Source organism: Gigantopelta aegis, chromosome 14, assembly GCF_016097555.1.
Source record: "Gigantopelta aegis isolate Gae_Host chromosome 14, Gae_host_genome, whole genome shotgun sequence".
NCBI classification, from domain to species: domain Eukaryota; kingdom Metazoa; phylum Mollusca; class Gastropoda; order Neomphalida; family Peltospiridae; genus Gigantopelta; species Gigantopelta aegis.
The window spans coordinates 14,363,533-14,380,081 of record NC_054712.1 but is presented as its reverse complement, the minus strand read 5'-3'; the positions used below and the strand labels follow the sequence as shown (position 1 = coordinate 14,380,081).

Sequence of the window (16,549 nt, the reverse complement as noted above, 5' to 3'; positions counted from 1 at the left end):
TGGGTGAAGACCATCTACCAGGGTTGTTTGATATGGATAAGGATGGTTATATTCTAATAAGGGTGAAGACAATCTACCAGAGTTGTTTGATGTTGATAAGGATGGCTATATCCTAATAGGGGTGAAAATCATCTACCAGAGTTGTTTGATGTGGATAAGCAGAGTTTCACATGATGCAGGAATCCTGCGTATTTGACAGAATATTTACCTAAAATACGCCTAAATAAAATCTGTGTGCGTCATGGACCAAAGGATGGCTATATCCTAATAGGGATGAAGAACATCTATACGAGTTGGTTGGGGAAAGTAAGGAAAAGTAAAGTTTGTTTTATTTAACAACAACACTAGAGCACATTGATGTATTTATCATCGGCTAATGGATGTCAAACATTTGGTAATTCTGACATTTTCTTAATGTAGCAAGGGATCTTTTATATGCACTTTCCCACAGACAGGAAAGCACATACCACGGCATTTGACCAATTGTTTTGCACTGGTTGGAACGAGAAAACCCCAATCATTTGAACAGATCCACTGAGGTGGTTCGATCCTGTGACGCAAGCACCTCAAGTGAGCGCTCAATCGACTGAGCTAAGTCCCGCCCGGGAAGCAAGGATAAAAATAGATTATATCCTTGCAAAGGTGAAGCCCATCCACCCGGGGTATATATATATACCATTGGGCTACGTCCCGCTCCATGTGAGAGAGAGACAGATAATGAGAGAGAGAGAGAGAGAGAGAGAGAGAGAGAGAGAGAGAGAGAGAGAGAGAGAGAGAGAGAGAGAGAGAGAGATAGATAGAGAGAGAGAGAGAGTGGGGGGGGGGGGGAGGTTATTACCATAGTGTTTTTCGGTATCGTCAATATCATATATTAGGAATAAAAATTGTATTATGCGAGCCTCTGGCAAGCATAATACATTATTTTTATTCCTAATATATGATATTGACGATACCGAAATACACGAGGGTAATAATCTCTTTATCATATAATCTCAAGCTTAATACAACGTGTTTTTGTAAACTGTACACGCAACTTTAATTCCAGTCTGCCATTACTAGATATTCAAATGACGTAAGAATATGTGGCGCGGTGTATTTTTGAATGGAAATGACGTCAAACTCGAATGACGTCATTTGGATGTCCTTACATCAAAACAAACTAGGGCTTAACGTTTTTTTTTCTTTTTCTGAACGCTGGACAGCTTTCAGTGTCAAATTGCCATTGAAATGTTTTTATTCGATGACTATGAATGCATACGTCAATTATGGAGTGTCACACTAGTACGTTTGCTTAAATGTCAATAAACCTAGTGCCGTGACCTCGATTAATTTACATCTAATTTGCAAAGTTATCAAATTCTTAAAGTATGTGATCTTAAAATTATCATATACTTTGATTGCACTGAAAATGTAAGATATTATATGATAAATATATATATATGAAAATGAGTGGGATACTAGGGGCTGGGTACGAGTCTGTGATACTGGGTTGTGTGCTTGGGGGTTGGTGAGCCTGGTTGGTGTGTGTGAGGATTAATGAGATACCGGTGGATAGGTACGGGTTGGTGAGCCTGGTTGGTGTGTGTGAGGGTTAGTGAGATACCGGTGGAGAGGTACGGGTTGGTGAGACTGGATGGTGTATGTGAGGGTTGGTGAGACTGGGTGGTGTATGTGAGGGTTGGTGAGACTGGGCGGTATATGTGAGGGTTGGTGAGAGGTATGGGTTGGTGAGACTGGGTGGTGTGTGTTAGGGTTAGTGAGACTGGGTGGTGTATGTAAGAGTTGGTGAGACTGAGTGGTGTATGTGAGGGTTGGTGACATACTGGTGAAGAGGTACAGGTTGGTGAGACTGGGTGGTGTATGTGAGGGTTGGTGAGACTGGTTGGTGTATGTGAGGGTTGGTGAGATACCGGTGGAGAGGTACGGGTTGGTGAGATTGGTGGTGTATGCGAGGGTTGGTGAGACTGGGTGGTGTATATGAGGGTTGGTAAGACTGGGTGGTGTATGTGAGGATTGGTGAGATACCGGTGGAGAGGTACGGGTTGGTGAGACTGGGTGGTGTATGTGAGGGTTGGTGAGATACTGGTGAAGAGTTACAGGTTGGTGAGACTGGGTTGTGTATGTGAGGGTTGGTGAGACTGTGTGGTTTATGTGAGGGTTGGTGAGATACCGGTGGAGAGGTACGGGTTGGTGAGATACCGGTGGAGAGGTACGGGTTGGCGAGACTGGGTGGTGTATGTGAGGATTGGTGAGATACCGGTGGAGAGGTACGGGATAGTGAGACTGGGTGGTGTATGTGAGGGTTGGTGAGATACTGGTGAAGAGTTACAGGTTGGTGAGACTGGGTTGTGTATGTGAGGGTTGGTGAGACTGTGTGGTTTATGTGAGGTTTGGTGAGATACCGGTGGAGAGGTACGGGTTGGTGAGATACCGGTGGAGAGGTACGGGTTGGCGAGACTGGGTGGTGTATGTGAGGATTGGTGAGATACCGGTGGAGAGGTACGGGATGGTGAGACTGGGTGGTGTATATGAGGGTAGGTGAGACTGGATGACGTTTAATTACCTTTCCAGTTTCCTCTTCTCCATGAGAGAGGTAGCAACAGCGTGGATGTTAAATTTAGGTTTCTGTGACGCCGTGGGAGACACCGTTGTCGCTGCAGTTGTTATGGTTGATACCGATGTCGTCAAAGGCGCCGTCGGCTTCTTTTCGGAGGTCTTCGAATCACTAATAACCTTTTTATTTTCGAACGTTTTCGAATCGTGAATGACCTTCTTATTTTCGGAGGTCTGCGAATCGTGAATAACCTTCTTCCACAGTGAAGCCGTTTTGAACTTAGTCGCCTGCATTTTTATCCAGTCTTTAGGTCCAGCCAACACTAATCCAAGAACTCTGGTTGCTATTGTAACTGGTTACGATTGTATAATTGGTTACGATTATATCAAAGAAAGAGCAACGAGGTTCAAAGAATATGTACTTGGAAACAAAAAACCAAAACAGCTGGTTACAAAATTGGCTAAGCTTGGCATCTGTTGAATTGTAGCTTACAGTATTACAGGAACATTCGAAATTGCTCGATATATTTTACATGACTTGGTTGTTATGTCGAAAGCTTTTAAAAACATATCAAGAAATTGATTTCAAATTGGAAATTAGAAAGAAGTCCATTAGAAAAAAACCCAACAACATTAGTTTAGTTAAATTAGAAGAATTGTTTTAACTGAGGTCAATTGAAAACGGAGTAGGCAAGTAATTTTAAATTATGTCAATTAACAATAAAATTTCTGAAATTATTGTCATGGCGAGATGCGCTAAGAGCTAAATAAAAATGTCTGTGAATAGATTTGAGAGAAATGCTATTTAAAAAAAAAATCATTTGATTTTTTTCCCCCTGGCATCCAAATTGTTATCGTATTCGCTTGGTTTGATTGTTAAATCCAAATAGTTGGCGTGAAATGAAGAGTGGACGGAAACACAAGAATTTGACGTTTTTGAGAGGATGTTTTAGCAATACCGGTGAAATTGCTATTGTTTTGTTGAATTTGTCAAAACTGCAGATTTATCATAAAACAAATATAAATATTGGCTTTAAGAGGTTTTGAAATCTTCGCGAAAATATCGGTTTTTTGATACGCAAATCCATTCTTCAGTAAATCCATTCTTCAGCAGATCCAGGAACTAAGCGAAGAACATTTTTGTGTGTGCACAATTCGAAAAAAATATTAATTCCGAGAAATCACCTCCAGCTATGTATTCCATAAGAGAAGTTTCCACTACACCGCATCGCTCTTTATCACTAGAAAAACCAGTCTAGAGCTCAACATGCCATCATCCGTCATGTGACAGCAATACACTGAGCTCTCCAAAAATAATCCGCCTCAACACGAATAAGAAAATAGACTAATGCACTTAGGTCTGAATGTTTCCATGGAGTATTTTGTGCGTGGAACAAATTGGAGAGAAAGCACATACAATTTGCGGTCAATGACGGTGATCAATAGATGCATGTAACGGTATTCATGAGATGTGAGCGGCATATCAATGTGTTTCACCAGACCTCACCTGTGACGTGTGCATGACGACCAACAGGCGGGACGGTCTCGTTGAAGAGTTTGTCTGACACCAAGGACGGATATTAAATCATTTTGTCGTTTATACACTTTCATGTTATTATATCAAGTGTGAAATCGAACACGGAGGTAGTTATGTACCAAGCCGTCCCAGCATTACAAAACTCCCAACAATTGTTGTGTCATAGGCGATACCACTGAATATATAATATAACCATTGATGATCTATCTATATACATTTTAACTAACTTTACCAAATAACCTAAATGTAATGTTTACTTTATTGTACAATAATACCAACGCACTGACAATACAAATAATACAAAGTAAAAAGTATGAGTGGAATAAACGTTAACCAAATTACCCAGGGGGCAAAATGGCAAAATGGCAAAATGGACCCGGCGTGCCGTAAAAGGTTTGCCACCTAAAATCATATCTACATATATCTAGGATCACAACCTAGGTGGACAACCTTGCCAACAAGCTACTAGAAATGTGTAGGTCGCTGATAAATATGATGCCCCCAGGGGCGTAGCGTGATCTGGACGTGGGGGTGGGGGGTCGAATATAAACCAAGTGGATCTTTTTCTATTTTGTTTTTGCACCACCAGAAACTCCGTATGTATAAACCTGTATGTTTTAGTTCTGAAAGCGGACCATTTGCTTCAGCGCGGGGGGGGGGGGGGGGGGGGGGAAAGATTCGTCCAAACCCCCGAACCCCCCTAGCCTACGCCCCTGGCCCCTCTGCGAAATTCACGCAGTGTTTTTCACTTGCCCAGTAGTCAGTCTGAGATTTTTCTTTTTGGAAAGTGTTCACTTTATATTTATGTTTGAAGTTGATTCCAAATGGATTTTTCCCTCTAGGAATCCTATGGTGCTAACCATTTTTTGATAAAATGTGTCCAAAATGACCCCTCAAACCCCCTCTTGTTGCTGGGGGGCGAGGCAAGAAAAATGTACTGATATATGTAATATGTATATGTAAATCTTGCTAGATTTGAGGACTTTTTGCATCGATTTATATTAATTCGAGGATGGCCAGTTCAGTCAAATATTTTTCAAAATCCAAGATGACCACCATGGCCAAATTACTAAAAATAAGTACTACCTTGTTTTTGACCAACTTTTTTGGTCAATAATTTCAGTTAGATTTGAAGTAAGAAGGAATGTAACAGTATTTTGGAAATAACAAAAAACACTATTTGTGTTTGCAATTCAGAAAACAATAGTCCCGGAAAATACTAACTTGTAGTAAATACCATAGTTAAAAAATGGCGTTCCCTGTGGAAGGACCATAGACTAACAATATGGATCATATTGTAACAATGGAAAAACCGACGTCTAGAGAATAGTGTGTGAAGAGAGGGTCCGTGAAAAGGAAGAAAGGTGGGAGTTGAGGACAGAAGAAAGGTGGTATTGGCCGAGATCGAGAGCATGGTGATGGAGTGTCTGAACGTATATGAATAGAGAAGAGAAATATAGGTGGTAACAAGTTTACAATATATAGTGAAATTTTACCTAAATCTCAACAACAAAACCGATATCATGATTCAAAAAGTATCTCAGTCGAAAAGGCATTTTGGCAGTTGTGAATCACTATCAGATGGGTGATATATACAGGCTACACTAGAATAATGTGATGCCATGGAACAGTGTTGAAACATAAATGTCGTACTTATCATTCTTCATCGTTTGAGCTACTTTCATCACTGGACTGAGCGTTGTCTTTCGAGCCATCATCATCAGTACAAGTGGGAGGGACAAGATCATTGATGGGAATTATGCATACCACTAGCATTGCATCTACAATACTGCATTCTACTTCTCCGTGTGAAGCGGTGCAGTATAGGTTCGACTCCTGCCATTTGACACTTTGTGTTTGTAAATATTGTACAAACAGGTGCTGGTTTGAAAATCAGCAATGACAAGAAACACAATGTCCATGTTGGTTGTCGCTAGCTGCGAGTGGGTGATGCATAAAGCAGTTTTTTCCACGAGTAGATTTCAAATCAAGACGGCCAGCAGACACAGAAAGCTCTAGGTCAGAAGACACGAACTTTAATCAAGTCCATTTGGTCAGCAGACGTACAGGTTGTGTGTCATTCAAGTGTAGACACAGAATGAGAGGGCAGAAGACACGAACTTTAATCAAGTCCATTTGGTCGGCAGACGTATATGGTGTCATTCAGGTGTAGACAGAGAACGAGAGGGCAGAAAACACAAACTTCAATCAAGTCAATTTGGTCGGCAGACGTATATGACTAGGCGTCATTCAGGTTTAGACACAGAAGGAGAGGGCAGAAGACACAAATTTCAATCAAATCAATTTTGTCGGCAGACGTATAGGATGTTGTATCATTCAGGTGTCTCACCACAATTGTTTGTTCATTGTCGAGTATACAAACAGTAGCTGCTGTAGCAGTTAAACCGAAAAAAAAACCCACCCCAGTTTTTACATTTCTGCCTAGGAAGAAGAGAGTAGCTCCTGGGCTGAGACGTCAGTCTACTAAACCAAATAAAAAGTTTGCCAGCTGGAGTTTGAAATATTACCACTCTTTACTTCCAAGGGTCTGAAAAGGGAAGCAACTCTGATTAAATCCCAGTAGACAGGTAACACACTATATGATGTGGCATTTAGTTCTAGATGAAGACAACCCTGTTCTTACACCATAATTATGGTGGGCCACCTTTGAATATTGGAAAACGTAACAGTCATATATCAGTTCTGATTCCAACAAAATGAAATAAAGAAAACGGACACTCTTATCAATAAAACTATATCCTACAGGCCACTCGTTGGATGGAATTATGGTTTCATCCCTTGACCGAAGGAAGGAAGGAAATATTTTTTATTTAACAACGCACTCAACACATTTTATTTACGGTTATATGGCGTCAGACATATGGTTAAGGACCACACAGATATAGAGAGACGGAAACCTGCTGTCGTCACCTCATGGGCTACTCTTTTCAATTAGCAGCAAGGGATCCCTTGACAGACGGCAGTTTGTTGATCAGAGGTGTGTAGTCAGTGGAACGGTTTTATATTACTGTAGCACTGTGCTCTGGGTTGAATTGACGACCATTATGTTCTGCTGTTTGCCAGTTAAACAGCTCGCTGCTGAATTGATCTAAAACCTTTCCCTTATTCTTGGCACATTATGCTCCAATATATTACCCATGGGGATATTAAATTATATCTCTCTTCCACATGATTTACCAATTTCTAGCCAGCAACTTTGTCATACAGTCAAAAGTCATACTTCGTATTGCATCTGTGTTGATTAAAACAGGATGTGCGTATTAAAACCAGTATGCATCGTCGTGCGTGAAATGGGGTAGTGTAATGTTAGTGCTATAATTAGCTGCAAATGGCGATTGCTGTTCTCACACATTTAGATATCGAATAATAACATAGTTGATGAACTATGGGATAATCTTAGTCTGTATAGACAATGTGACAGAACGGGTTTCAATATCACCAGGATGAGAATTGTCGCATGTGGAGTGTATATAATCTATCTAAAGTTGACCTGCATCATTTTAAGAAGCTTAGTCTATGCATTGTGTTTTTTGTGAACTTGTTTCACCAAGTCTGTATTTTAGATACCATATATGATAACATTTATCTATTTGTGACGGTAATTTTGGGTCATCTAATGTCTGACTATCAACCTTCTACAAAGCTGTGGCAATAAATATACAAGATAAAAACATTAAATGATTTTGAAATATATTTGGTGAACCCTTTATAACACTTCACCATTTTGGCGGCCATTTTAAATGTTGAGCTTAATGGCGGCCATCTTCGATTTTGAAAATTATTTGATTGAATTCGCTATCCTTGAATTGATATAAATAGCTGCAAAAAGTTTCCAAATCGACCAACATTTACATATATAAGTAAGGTTCCATGCAGGATCCGCCCCTATAAACATTTGGGGGTCTGAGGGGTCATATTTCTATAAAACATCGGTTGGCTCCATCGGATTCCTTGGAAAACATCCATTTGGAATCAACTTCAAACATAAAATGAACACTTTCCAAAAAGCGACCAAATCAGAGATTTTCTCAGAAAAGCATATTTATCAGCGACCTACACGTTTCCAGTACCTTGTTGGCAAGGTTGTCCACCTAGGTTATGATCCTAGGTATGTTGATATGATGTTAGGTGGCAAATTGTTTGTAGCAGGCTGGGTATATTTTTCGAAAAAAAAGGGTTTTGCCCCCTGGATAAATCGAATATTTGTAAAAGTCAAACTGTAAGTAGCAATCACGTGACTCACAGAAAAGAAATAAAACTCAAGGTAACATTTATTCATCTACAAATCAACTTAATTTGTAAAACTATAGCTCTCCCCCTCCTCACGTTCACGATTGCCCAAGGTGTATGAGCGCATATGTTTACCTGTAAGGATGGTTAGTTATAAATGGTAACGCAGGTGACTGGTGTAAACAATATTTTAGTTTTTGTTAAATAGAGAGTCAGATATAGAGACAGGGACAGAGACACAAGAGAAAGACAAGAGATAAGGGAAATATAATGAGAGAGATACGGGTGAGATAATGAGAGAGAGAGAGAGAGAGAGAGAGAGAGAGAGAGAGAGAGAGAGAGAGAGTAAAATGAATGAATGAATGTTTAACGACACCCCAGCACGAAAAAATACATCGGCTATTGGGTGTCAAATTATGGGATAATGAGAGAGAGAGAGAGAGAGAGAGAGAGAGAGAGAGAGAGAGAGAGATTCTTACTTTAGGATATACTTTACAAGTATAAAAATAGAGCAGGCATTTCTTTGCTTTGCTGAATCAAGCGCAAAACCCCCAACCCCAAACATGTACGCTCGAACCATCAGCGGCAGATTCCAGTTATTTTTTCACGGGCGGATCCAGGATTTAGAGAAAAGATAAAGCGATTATACTACGAAATACAACGCGGAACAGGACCAACGTTGGTGTGCAGTCAGTAGCGAAGGAAAGGGGTTGGGGGACGGCCGGTCACGGGGACCACTTAATTAACCTCCAGCTATTAAATTTGATAAAATCATATATATATATACGTGTATATATATATCTATATATATATATACACACACACACACACACACACACACACACACACACACACACATACACACATACACACATATATACACAGCGGGCAACGGGCAACTCTTTTTACGTGCCCCTATCCACGAAGGTTCAGGCACGCCCACCACGGATTTAGCCTCTGACTTCGCCAGTGACTAACTCCGGAGCAGGAGGGGGGGGGGGGGGGGGGGGGTAAGTTTGAGGTGGGCGGAATTTGGAATAAAGCAGTTTAGTAAGGTCGACGCGAGCGCGGACCAAATAGCAGACACTTCGTAAAGTTGAAGTACACCGAGTGGGAGCCGTGCTCTGATTGGCTGAATTTCGATTCCTCGGTGAAGCCTGTATTTTACCTAAGTCTACAAAGAGTAACTGCATCCAAAACATGTCCGGACTCTAAAATTTAACCAAAAATAGTTAAGACTGCTCAGCCAAAAGGTTTTTAAGGTGATTTTGAGCAATTGAACGGGCGCCAAAATAAAATGCGTTAGACTACTTATAAAAAAATAAACATAAGAATTTTGAACTGCTTCCAAAACGTTTAAAGTCTAACTAGCCCAAAAAAGAGGTTGGTACTCACGGAGGTAAAGGTTGTTATCTAGGGGGTTCCGATGTAGTCGTGGATGTCAAGATGCGGGAGGAACTGCCGGTAATCGGAGTCTGCTAGCGACCTGGTGATTGGACGGTAGTGTGGACCCGCGACGGTTTTCAGGACACGATGTATTGTCGGGTTGTCCATCTCCTGTAGTAGCAGACCTTGATTAAATTTCCCGTTCCGGCGGATGGTTACGCACACTGCGTTCTGTCCCTCCAGCATCTTGAGCCGGTGCACCGCGAATTCCCCCTCGTTGAGTCCGTCGGGTAGTGGTTGATATGCCTGCTCCTTAGGGCGGCTAATCAGGTGGCGTACATCTGAGAGGTTAGTCTTCACCAGGTGCTGGTAACGCTGTTGGAGACGGCCGGCCTGCAGTGACCACCATCCCTCTGGTTCTGTCCTCGGCTGCGGCGGTTTAGAGGGGCGAGTTGGCTTGGGTGGTGTTGAACTCGGGGGAGTGTTCGCCTTCCTCCTCTTCACAACTGGCTCCTTCCGGGCCTGCGCCTCAACGGGTGTCGTCGGTAGGGTCGGCGATACGTCCGGAGGCGCTTGAGTAGGAGTAGGTGTCGGAGGCCGATTGGACGGGGTGACACAGATGGCTGTGTCAGGCTCGTCCAATTCGTCTTGTTCCAGTGGGACGGTAGCCGAGACAGCCGGGGCCGGAACCTCTTCCATCTGGGTCGTCTTCCTCTGGTGAGCGGTGTTCGGCGGTCTAACAGAAGGAGTCGCCGCCGGCGGTTTAGCCACCGGTTTTGACCCCCCCCCCCCCTGCGCCGCCGCTGGCACACGTCTCCTCTTCCTCCACCTTCCTTTCTTCTGAATCCAGTCTCCATACACCAAGGTCACAGTTGCCCGTGACTCGGTGTACGAGACCCGGTATTCAATCAGCATTCCATAGGTATTCATCAGTCCCCCCAGGTGGGGGGGCAGATCGAGAGAGCAGGGGCTAACGTCCGTCATCATCGAGATAATAGATTGGAATGGATATACACATATATATACATATATACATATATATACATATATATATATATATACAGTGGACTCTACCTAAACCGGTCCATTTCTAAAGCCCCGTCCAGCTACCGTTTATCTCTTAGATATAAATCTCTCCCTAATCCGTACTCTGTCTACTCCGGACTCCGGATCAAAAATCAAGAACGAAAGAACCGTTCATGCATTAATTACCTCTGTCTACACCGGATTGGGATTTGACTGAACGACGGGCTGCTTAATTAGTTGAACAATGATCGTCAATTGCCGAGTAATTAGGACGCTGTCGCAAGATCAAATACAAAATGTAATCACACTCGTGTGAAGTTTACTCTTATTGCGGTAGGCCGTTAGATTTGGATTTTGTATTCAAATAATTTCGTACGTACGAATAAATAATGTTTTAGGAAATAAAATGAAATTTAACCTAGTACAAATATTAGAACGACCAGAAACACGTTTAATATGCAGCCACTAATATTTTATGCAGAAAAATATATTTGATATGTAATTACAATCGTTAAAAAGTCTCTGTTAGTGGATAACATCTTAAAAATTGCAGCAAACTCAGGAATGTCCCTTTAGGTATATTTTTTATGTATGTGAAATAATCGATTGCAAGTCTGGCTTGTATGACTGTGTTTCCCAACCATCCATGGGTTCAAATGTCATTGTTGATCGCGAGTTGTCGATCATTCAAGAACCATAACTCTGGATGAACTCTGTCTAAACCGGTCCTCTATGTAAACCGGACTATTTCGACGGTACGAAGTGAGTCCGGTTTAGACAGAGTCCACTGTATATATATATATATATACAAACATACATACATACACAGTGTGGGTTGTGCCTCCCAATATAAAATCCTGGCTACGCCAATGTGTGCAGTTTGGGCGAGGGTGCCAGTATCCCTTGTATCTACCACAAAGAAATCAACAGCCACAGAGAATGTGAAATGAAGCGAACTGTTTTAATTTTATTTCCCAGGCCTCTTTTAACCGAAATTAATTTTCTAAACGACCCGTTTGATTTTGCATATTAAATGTTAAAAAGTTCAGAAATTATTTGGTAGGTTTTGGGTGGTGATTCTATCCTGTTCTAAATTCGCCATTATACAGGCCTACAGAATAGTCACTTGAAATACGACCTGGAAATAGTGAAAGGTGGTGCACAAGAATCATAACACAGGCACGGCGATTGTCAGTGAAAGTGAAAGTGAATACATTAATAGATTTAGAAATTCTATGTCCGCCAATATATCAAGGCTGTTCACTTGTTAAGCAGTTCAAATAGAAGTATGTGACATTTGGCCTAAATACAATATACGAAAGAGAAATTAATCCCATGATTATTATAACATTAAAACGAGTTACAAAAATCCTCCCAACCCCCCCCCCCCCAACAAAACAAGCAATTTCATGAACCAGACAAGGAGGAGAGAGAGAGAGAGAGAGAGAGATATATATATATATATATATATATATATATATATATATATATATATATATAGAGAGAGAGAGAGAGAGAGAGAGAGAGAGGAGAGAGAGAGAGACAGACAGAGAGAGAGACAGACAGATATGATGATATATATATATATATATATATATATATAGAGAGAGAGAGAGAGAGAGAGAGAGAGAGAGAGAGAGAGAGACAGAGAGAGAGAGAGAGAGAGAGAGAGAGAGAGAGAGAGAGAGAGAGAGAGAGAGAGAGAGAGAGAGAGAGAGAGACTCATATAAAAACATATCAATCTGTTTAAAACTCATACCAACTTTCATGACATTTCTTTAGAAAAATTGTCTATGGAAATAAAAACGTTTTAAACAAAATACCATAAAACTGTACAGACAAAATAAAATGCCAGAACAGCCATGGTAGGCAGTGCACCTGAAATGTTGCTAAGTAACAATAGTCATGGATAATGCAGTAGTACACAGAAACTATATGTAGAAGTGTTCATGGCATTGCATCATCTTGACTGTTCCACGAATTGACTTCATAATTGTAGAGTTACCTATAGATGGAATTTGATGACAGAAAGTTTCATTTACACCGAGCTATGTTTTTATACGCGTTTTAACATCATTCAAATAGAGTTACATGCCGATTTAGTCCCATAGGAACCTGTGAGTGCGTGTGTGAGACCCCATTCGGGGACGAACATTTACGTTTTTTGTCCTATTCTATATAAATAAATGTAAAAATATGGCTTTTGCTCCACCCTACTTGAGGCTGTGTCCCCCCTCCACACTAGAGGCTGTGCCCCTCCACACTAGAGGCCGTGCCCCCTCCCCAGTAGAGGCTGTGCCCCCTCCCCACTAGAGGCTTTTGCCCCACACCACTAGAGGCTGTGCCCCCTCGCTACTAGACATTGTGGCCCCAACTCCACCTATCGTTCCTACGAGCCTGCGATAAAATCATTTGTTTCCGTTTGTAACCATTTCTAATTAAAACAAATGCCACGAAAGTCAAACTTGATTTGTAACAGTACATAATAAAGCTATACACAAAATTCCAGGTCAAGTTATCATGGCCTTCTAAAAACAAAAAAGTCCGGAAAACAAATTTTCATATCTCCTAAGTTCAAAAAATGGGTAAATCGCCATAAAAATTAAACTTGATCTGTAACAGTACATAATAAAGTTATACAAAATTCAGCTCAATATCTCAACGTATTCTAAAAATAACATCCGGAAAACTATATGTGGGACAGACAGACGGACATACAGACAGACAGACAGACGGACATACAGACAGACAGACAGAAGGATGAAAATGAAACCTATAATCCCGTCCGGTTGGACCGGTAGGAGACTAATAAGCAACAAACAAGACGTGTCCAGTGACGAGGTTTTTACTGGAGGTCAGTCTTTATAGACTTTTACCAACGTCAACCATAATTATTAGTTCACAGGATGTAATGCTACTCACGGGGAAATGTAGATGGGGTACTGTGACCTTGCACTGGGCTTTCTCCCCCAACATGTGATCGCCGTGTACATAGCCTGCCTTTATTAGCCAAGGCTATATACACGGCCGCCATGTATATAGCCACTTCTGTGTTAAGTAGCAAAGGAAGGAAGTGTTTTATTTAACGACGCACTCAACACATTTTATTTACGTTTATATGGCGTCGGACATATGGTTAAGGACCACACAGATATTGAGAGAGGAAACCCGCTGTCGCCATTTCATGGGCAACTCTTTTTCGATTAGTAGCAAGGGATCTTTTATATGCACTATCCCACAGACAGGATAGTACATACCACGGCCTTTGTTACACCAGTTGTGGTGCTCTGGCTGGAACGAGAAATAGCCCAATTGGTCCACCGACTGGGATCGATCCTAGAACGACCGCGCATCAAGCGAACGCTTTACCACTGGGCTACGTCCCTCCCCAAAGTAAGAAAGATGGCGACCCCCATTACGGCTGTATTAATGGAATTCGTCTTTGTTCGCAATATTTAGGTCGATGTTAGCCCGAATACTCTGACTGTAAGAGAGCTAGACGGACATTTGGACATAAACACGCTCTCATTACAGTCAGAGACCAACCTATGTATTTTTTTGGCAATTCCTGACTACCAAACGGTAGGCAACGAGTCCCGCTCTAATACCACAACAATCCTATGTTTGACGTCAAATACCTTTACATCAATCATTTTCGAGTTAAGTGATACCAAAAAATCCACATATTAATTACTAATACACATACTACAGAAAGAAACCTGACAGCACCCACATTCAGCTACATAGGTTGGTCTCTGACTGTAATGAGAGCGTGTTTATGTCCAAATGTCCGTCTAGCTCTCTTACAGTCAGAGTACTCGGGCTAGGTCGATGTGTGTCTGGTAGTCGAATGGATCTGAGCTCAAAAGATCTATACAAAATGCGGCATCAGGTAAGTATATACAAAGAAGGCTGTCGTCAGTACAAATCATAAAAAAAGAAGCGATCAAAACGATGATGCTCCAACCAACTGAACACGATGTCGTATCCACTGAACCACCGTGTCATTTGCCATGTTAAGCAATCACGATCTAATGAAACGTTCTATGTGACTATGTACTAACGATTTGCAGCACTGCGACTTGCGCTATGATCATGACCAAGTCGTAGAAACAAACTGTCATACAAGGGAAAATAACACCAAGAAACCCTTTTTCCACAGAGGTTACTTCTAATATGTTAACTAATATCTTAATTATGCCATCACCCCTACCCCAACAAAACCTACTGATGGATAAGAAACTCATTACTACATAACCTAAAACAGAAAACGCATTTGGTCTTATCTAACCGAGTGGTATAATTTTATTAAGTCCTAGGCGGTTTAGGCCGTAGGGTGTGGTTAAGTTTGTCTAGTCTCCTCAGCACTTCCCCTGCTTCGCCTCACTGAAACCCTTAATGCAATTGGCACCAAACTGATCTTCACAACACTCCTTCCTTGGCGCAAGGCTCAACCCTTTCTAACCGTAACCCTCCATGACCCATACATTAAATTATAAAACATGTTTACAGCTCTTTTTTTTGGCTGTTCTTTATCAAAATTTTGCATCAAGCTAGATTTTAAAAAGCCTGTCCATATCCCCTATTTTGGATGACGCTCCAAATTATAATTTGATCAGAACTGTTCCTTGAAATTAAAACACCCATCTGTTCCATGCCTAGCCACTGGCCATGCCAGAAACTGTATTAGTGTAGGATGGACGTGCCCGAACTTTAATTGGATACAGACACGTTAAAGGCATATTGTCACAGACGACTGACCTATTTAATGGTCTAACAAAGTATTACCTGAACAGAAATAATTTGATTTGTCCCTAAATGTACTTTATTACCCCAGCGGTCACTCATAACAGGGGAAATATTTTCCATATTTTCTCAGTGAGAAATATTCTGCATTGGTCTAACGAAGAATACTATTGGACAATTTGACGCTCACAAACCAATGACCTTGTCGGTACTAAATATGACGTCAACACGATTTGGCAAACACACAAAATGACGTCATGTAGTTTAAAGAGTTTGCGTTTACGGCTCTCTATGTTTGATGTTAAATTTATAACAAAATGTCATTTTAATGCAATTCCTTATAAATTTTTTAGCAGAATAAAGAACACTTTTGTTTTTTTTAAATTATTTATGAACGTGATTAAATTACAAAGTTATAGCAATTCTTAGAAAAGTGCGCAAAGTTGTTTACATCGTTTCTATACAGGTTGGCCTTTCGTGCATGTGCGTCGAAAAAATAGGCTTTTAGAGAAAAAGTAGGTGAGGTAATAAATAGAATAACAAACTTGGTACCAGTTATTATCAAATTTATGTCCCTCCTGAAATAATTTTCATTTGTCACTCGCTAAAGCTCGTGACAACTGAAAATTATTTCACTCGGGACATACATTTGATAATAACTGGTAACTCGTTTATTATCCTCTATTTATTCAACCATCTTCATAACCACCATACTCCATTTATTAATGATATTTTGTAAAAAGAATCGAATTATGGCAATGGTCCATAATTTAACAACTAAAATTGCCGGAAGGGTTGACATGGGTTTCACACCATAATGGTTCAGTTAAGGTGATGCAATAGCTAGATTTGGTTTCCAACAATTAATGTAATTTTTAGTTATTATCCATTTTTAGAGAAATAGGGTCCTTAAATCCGTGACAGTATGCCTTTAAACGTGTTACCGGATCCAGATTGGTGCTGGTCATGTCCTCTGCATTAGCAACAAGAGAAAGTGCATGTTTTATACACCATAATGTAGATAAAGATTATTATACGAGCTTGTGTGTC

General features: G+C 40.9%; 1 protein-coding gene across 1 annotated transcript in view; it reads right to left on the bottom strand.

Moving 5' to 3' along the window:
- LOC121389100 (nuclease SbcCD subunit C-like) overlaps positions 1-2,847 on the bottom strand; it is a 45,666-nt gene extending 42,819 nt beyond the window's left edge. The window contains exon 1 of the mRNA XM_041520715.1: positions 2,564-2,847. Coding sequence (XP_041376649.1) covers positions 2,564-2,847 — 284 coding nt within the window. The remainder of the gene's footprint in view (positions 1-2,563) is intronic.
- Positions 2,848-16,549: the final 13,702 nt, after the last annotated feature.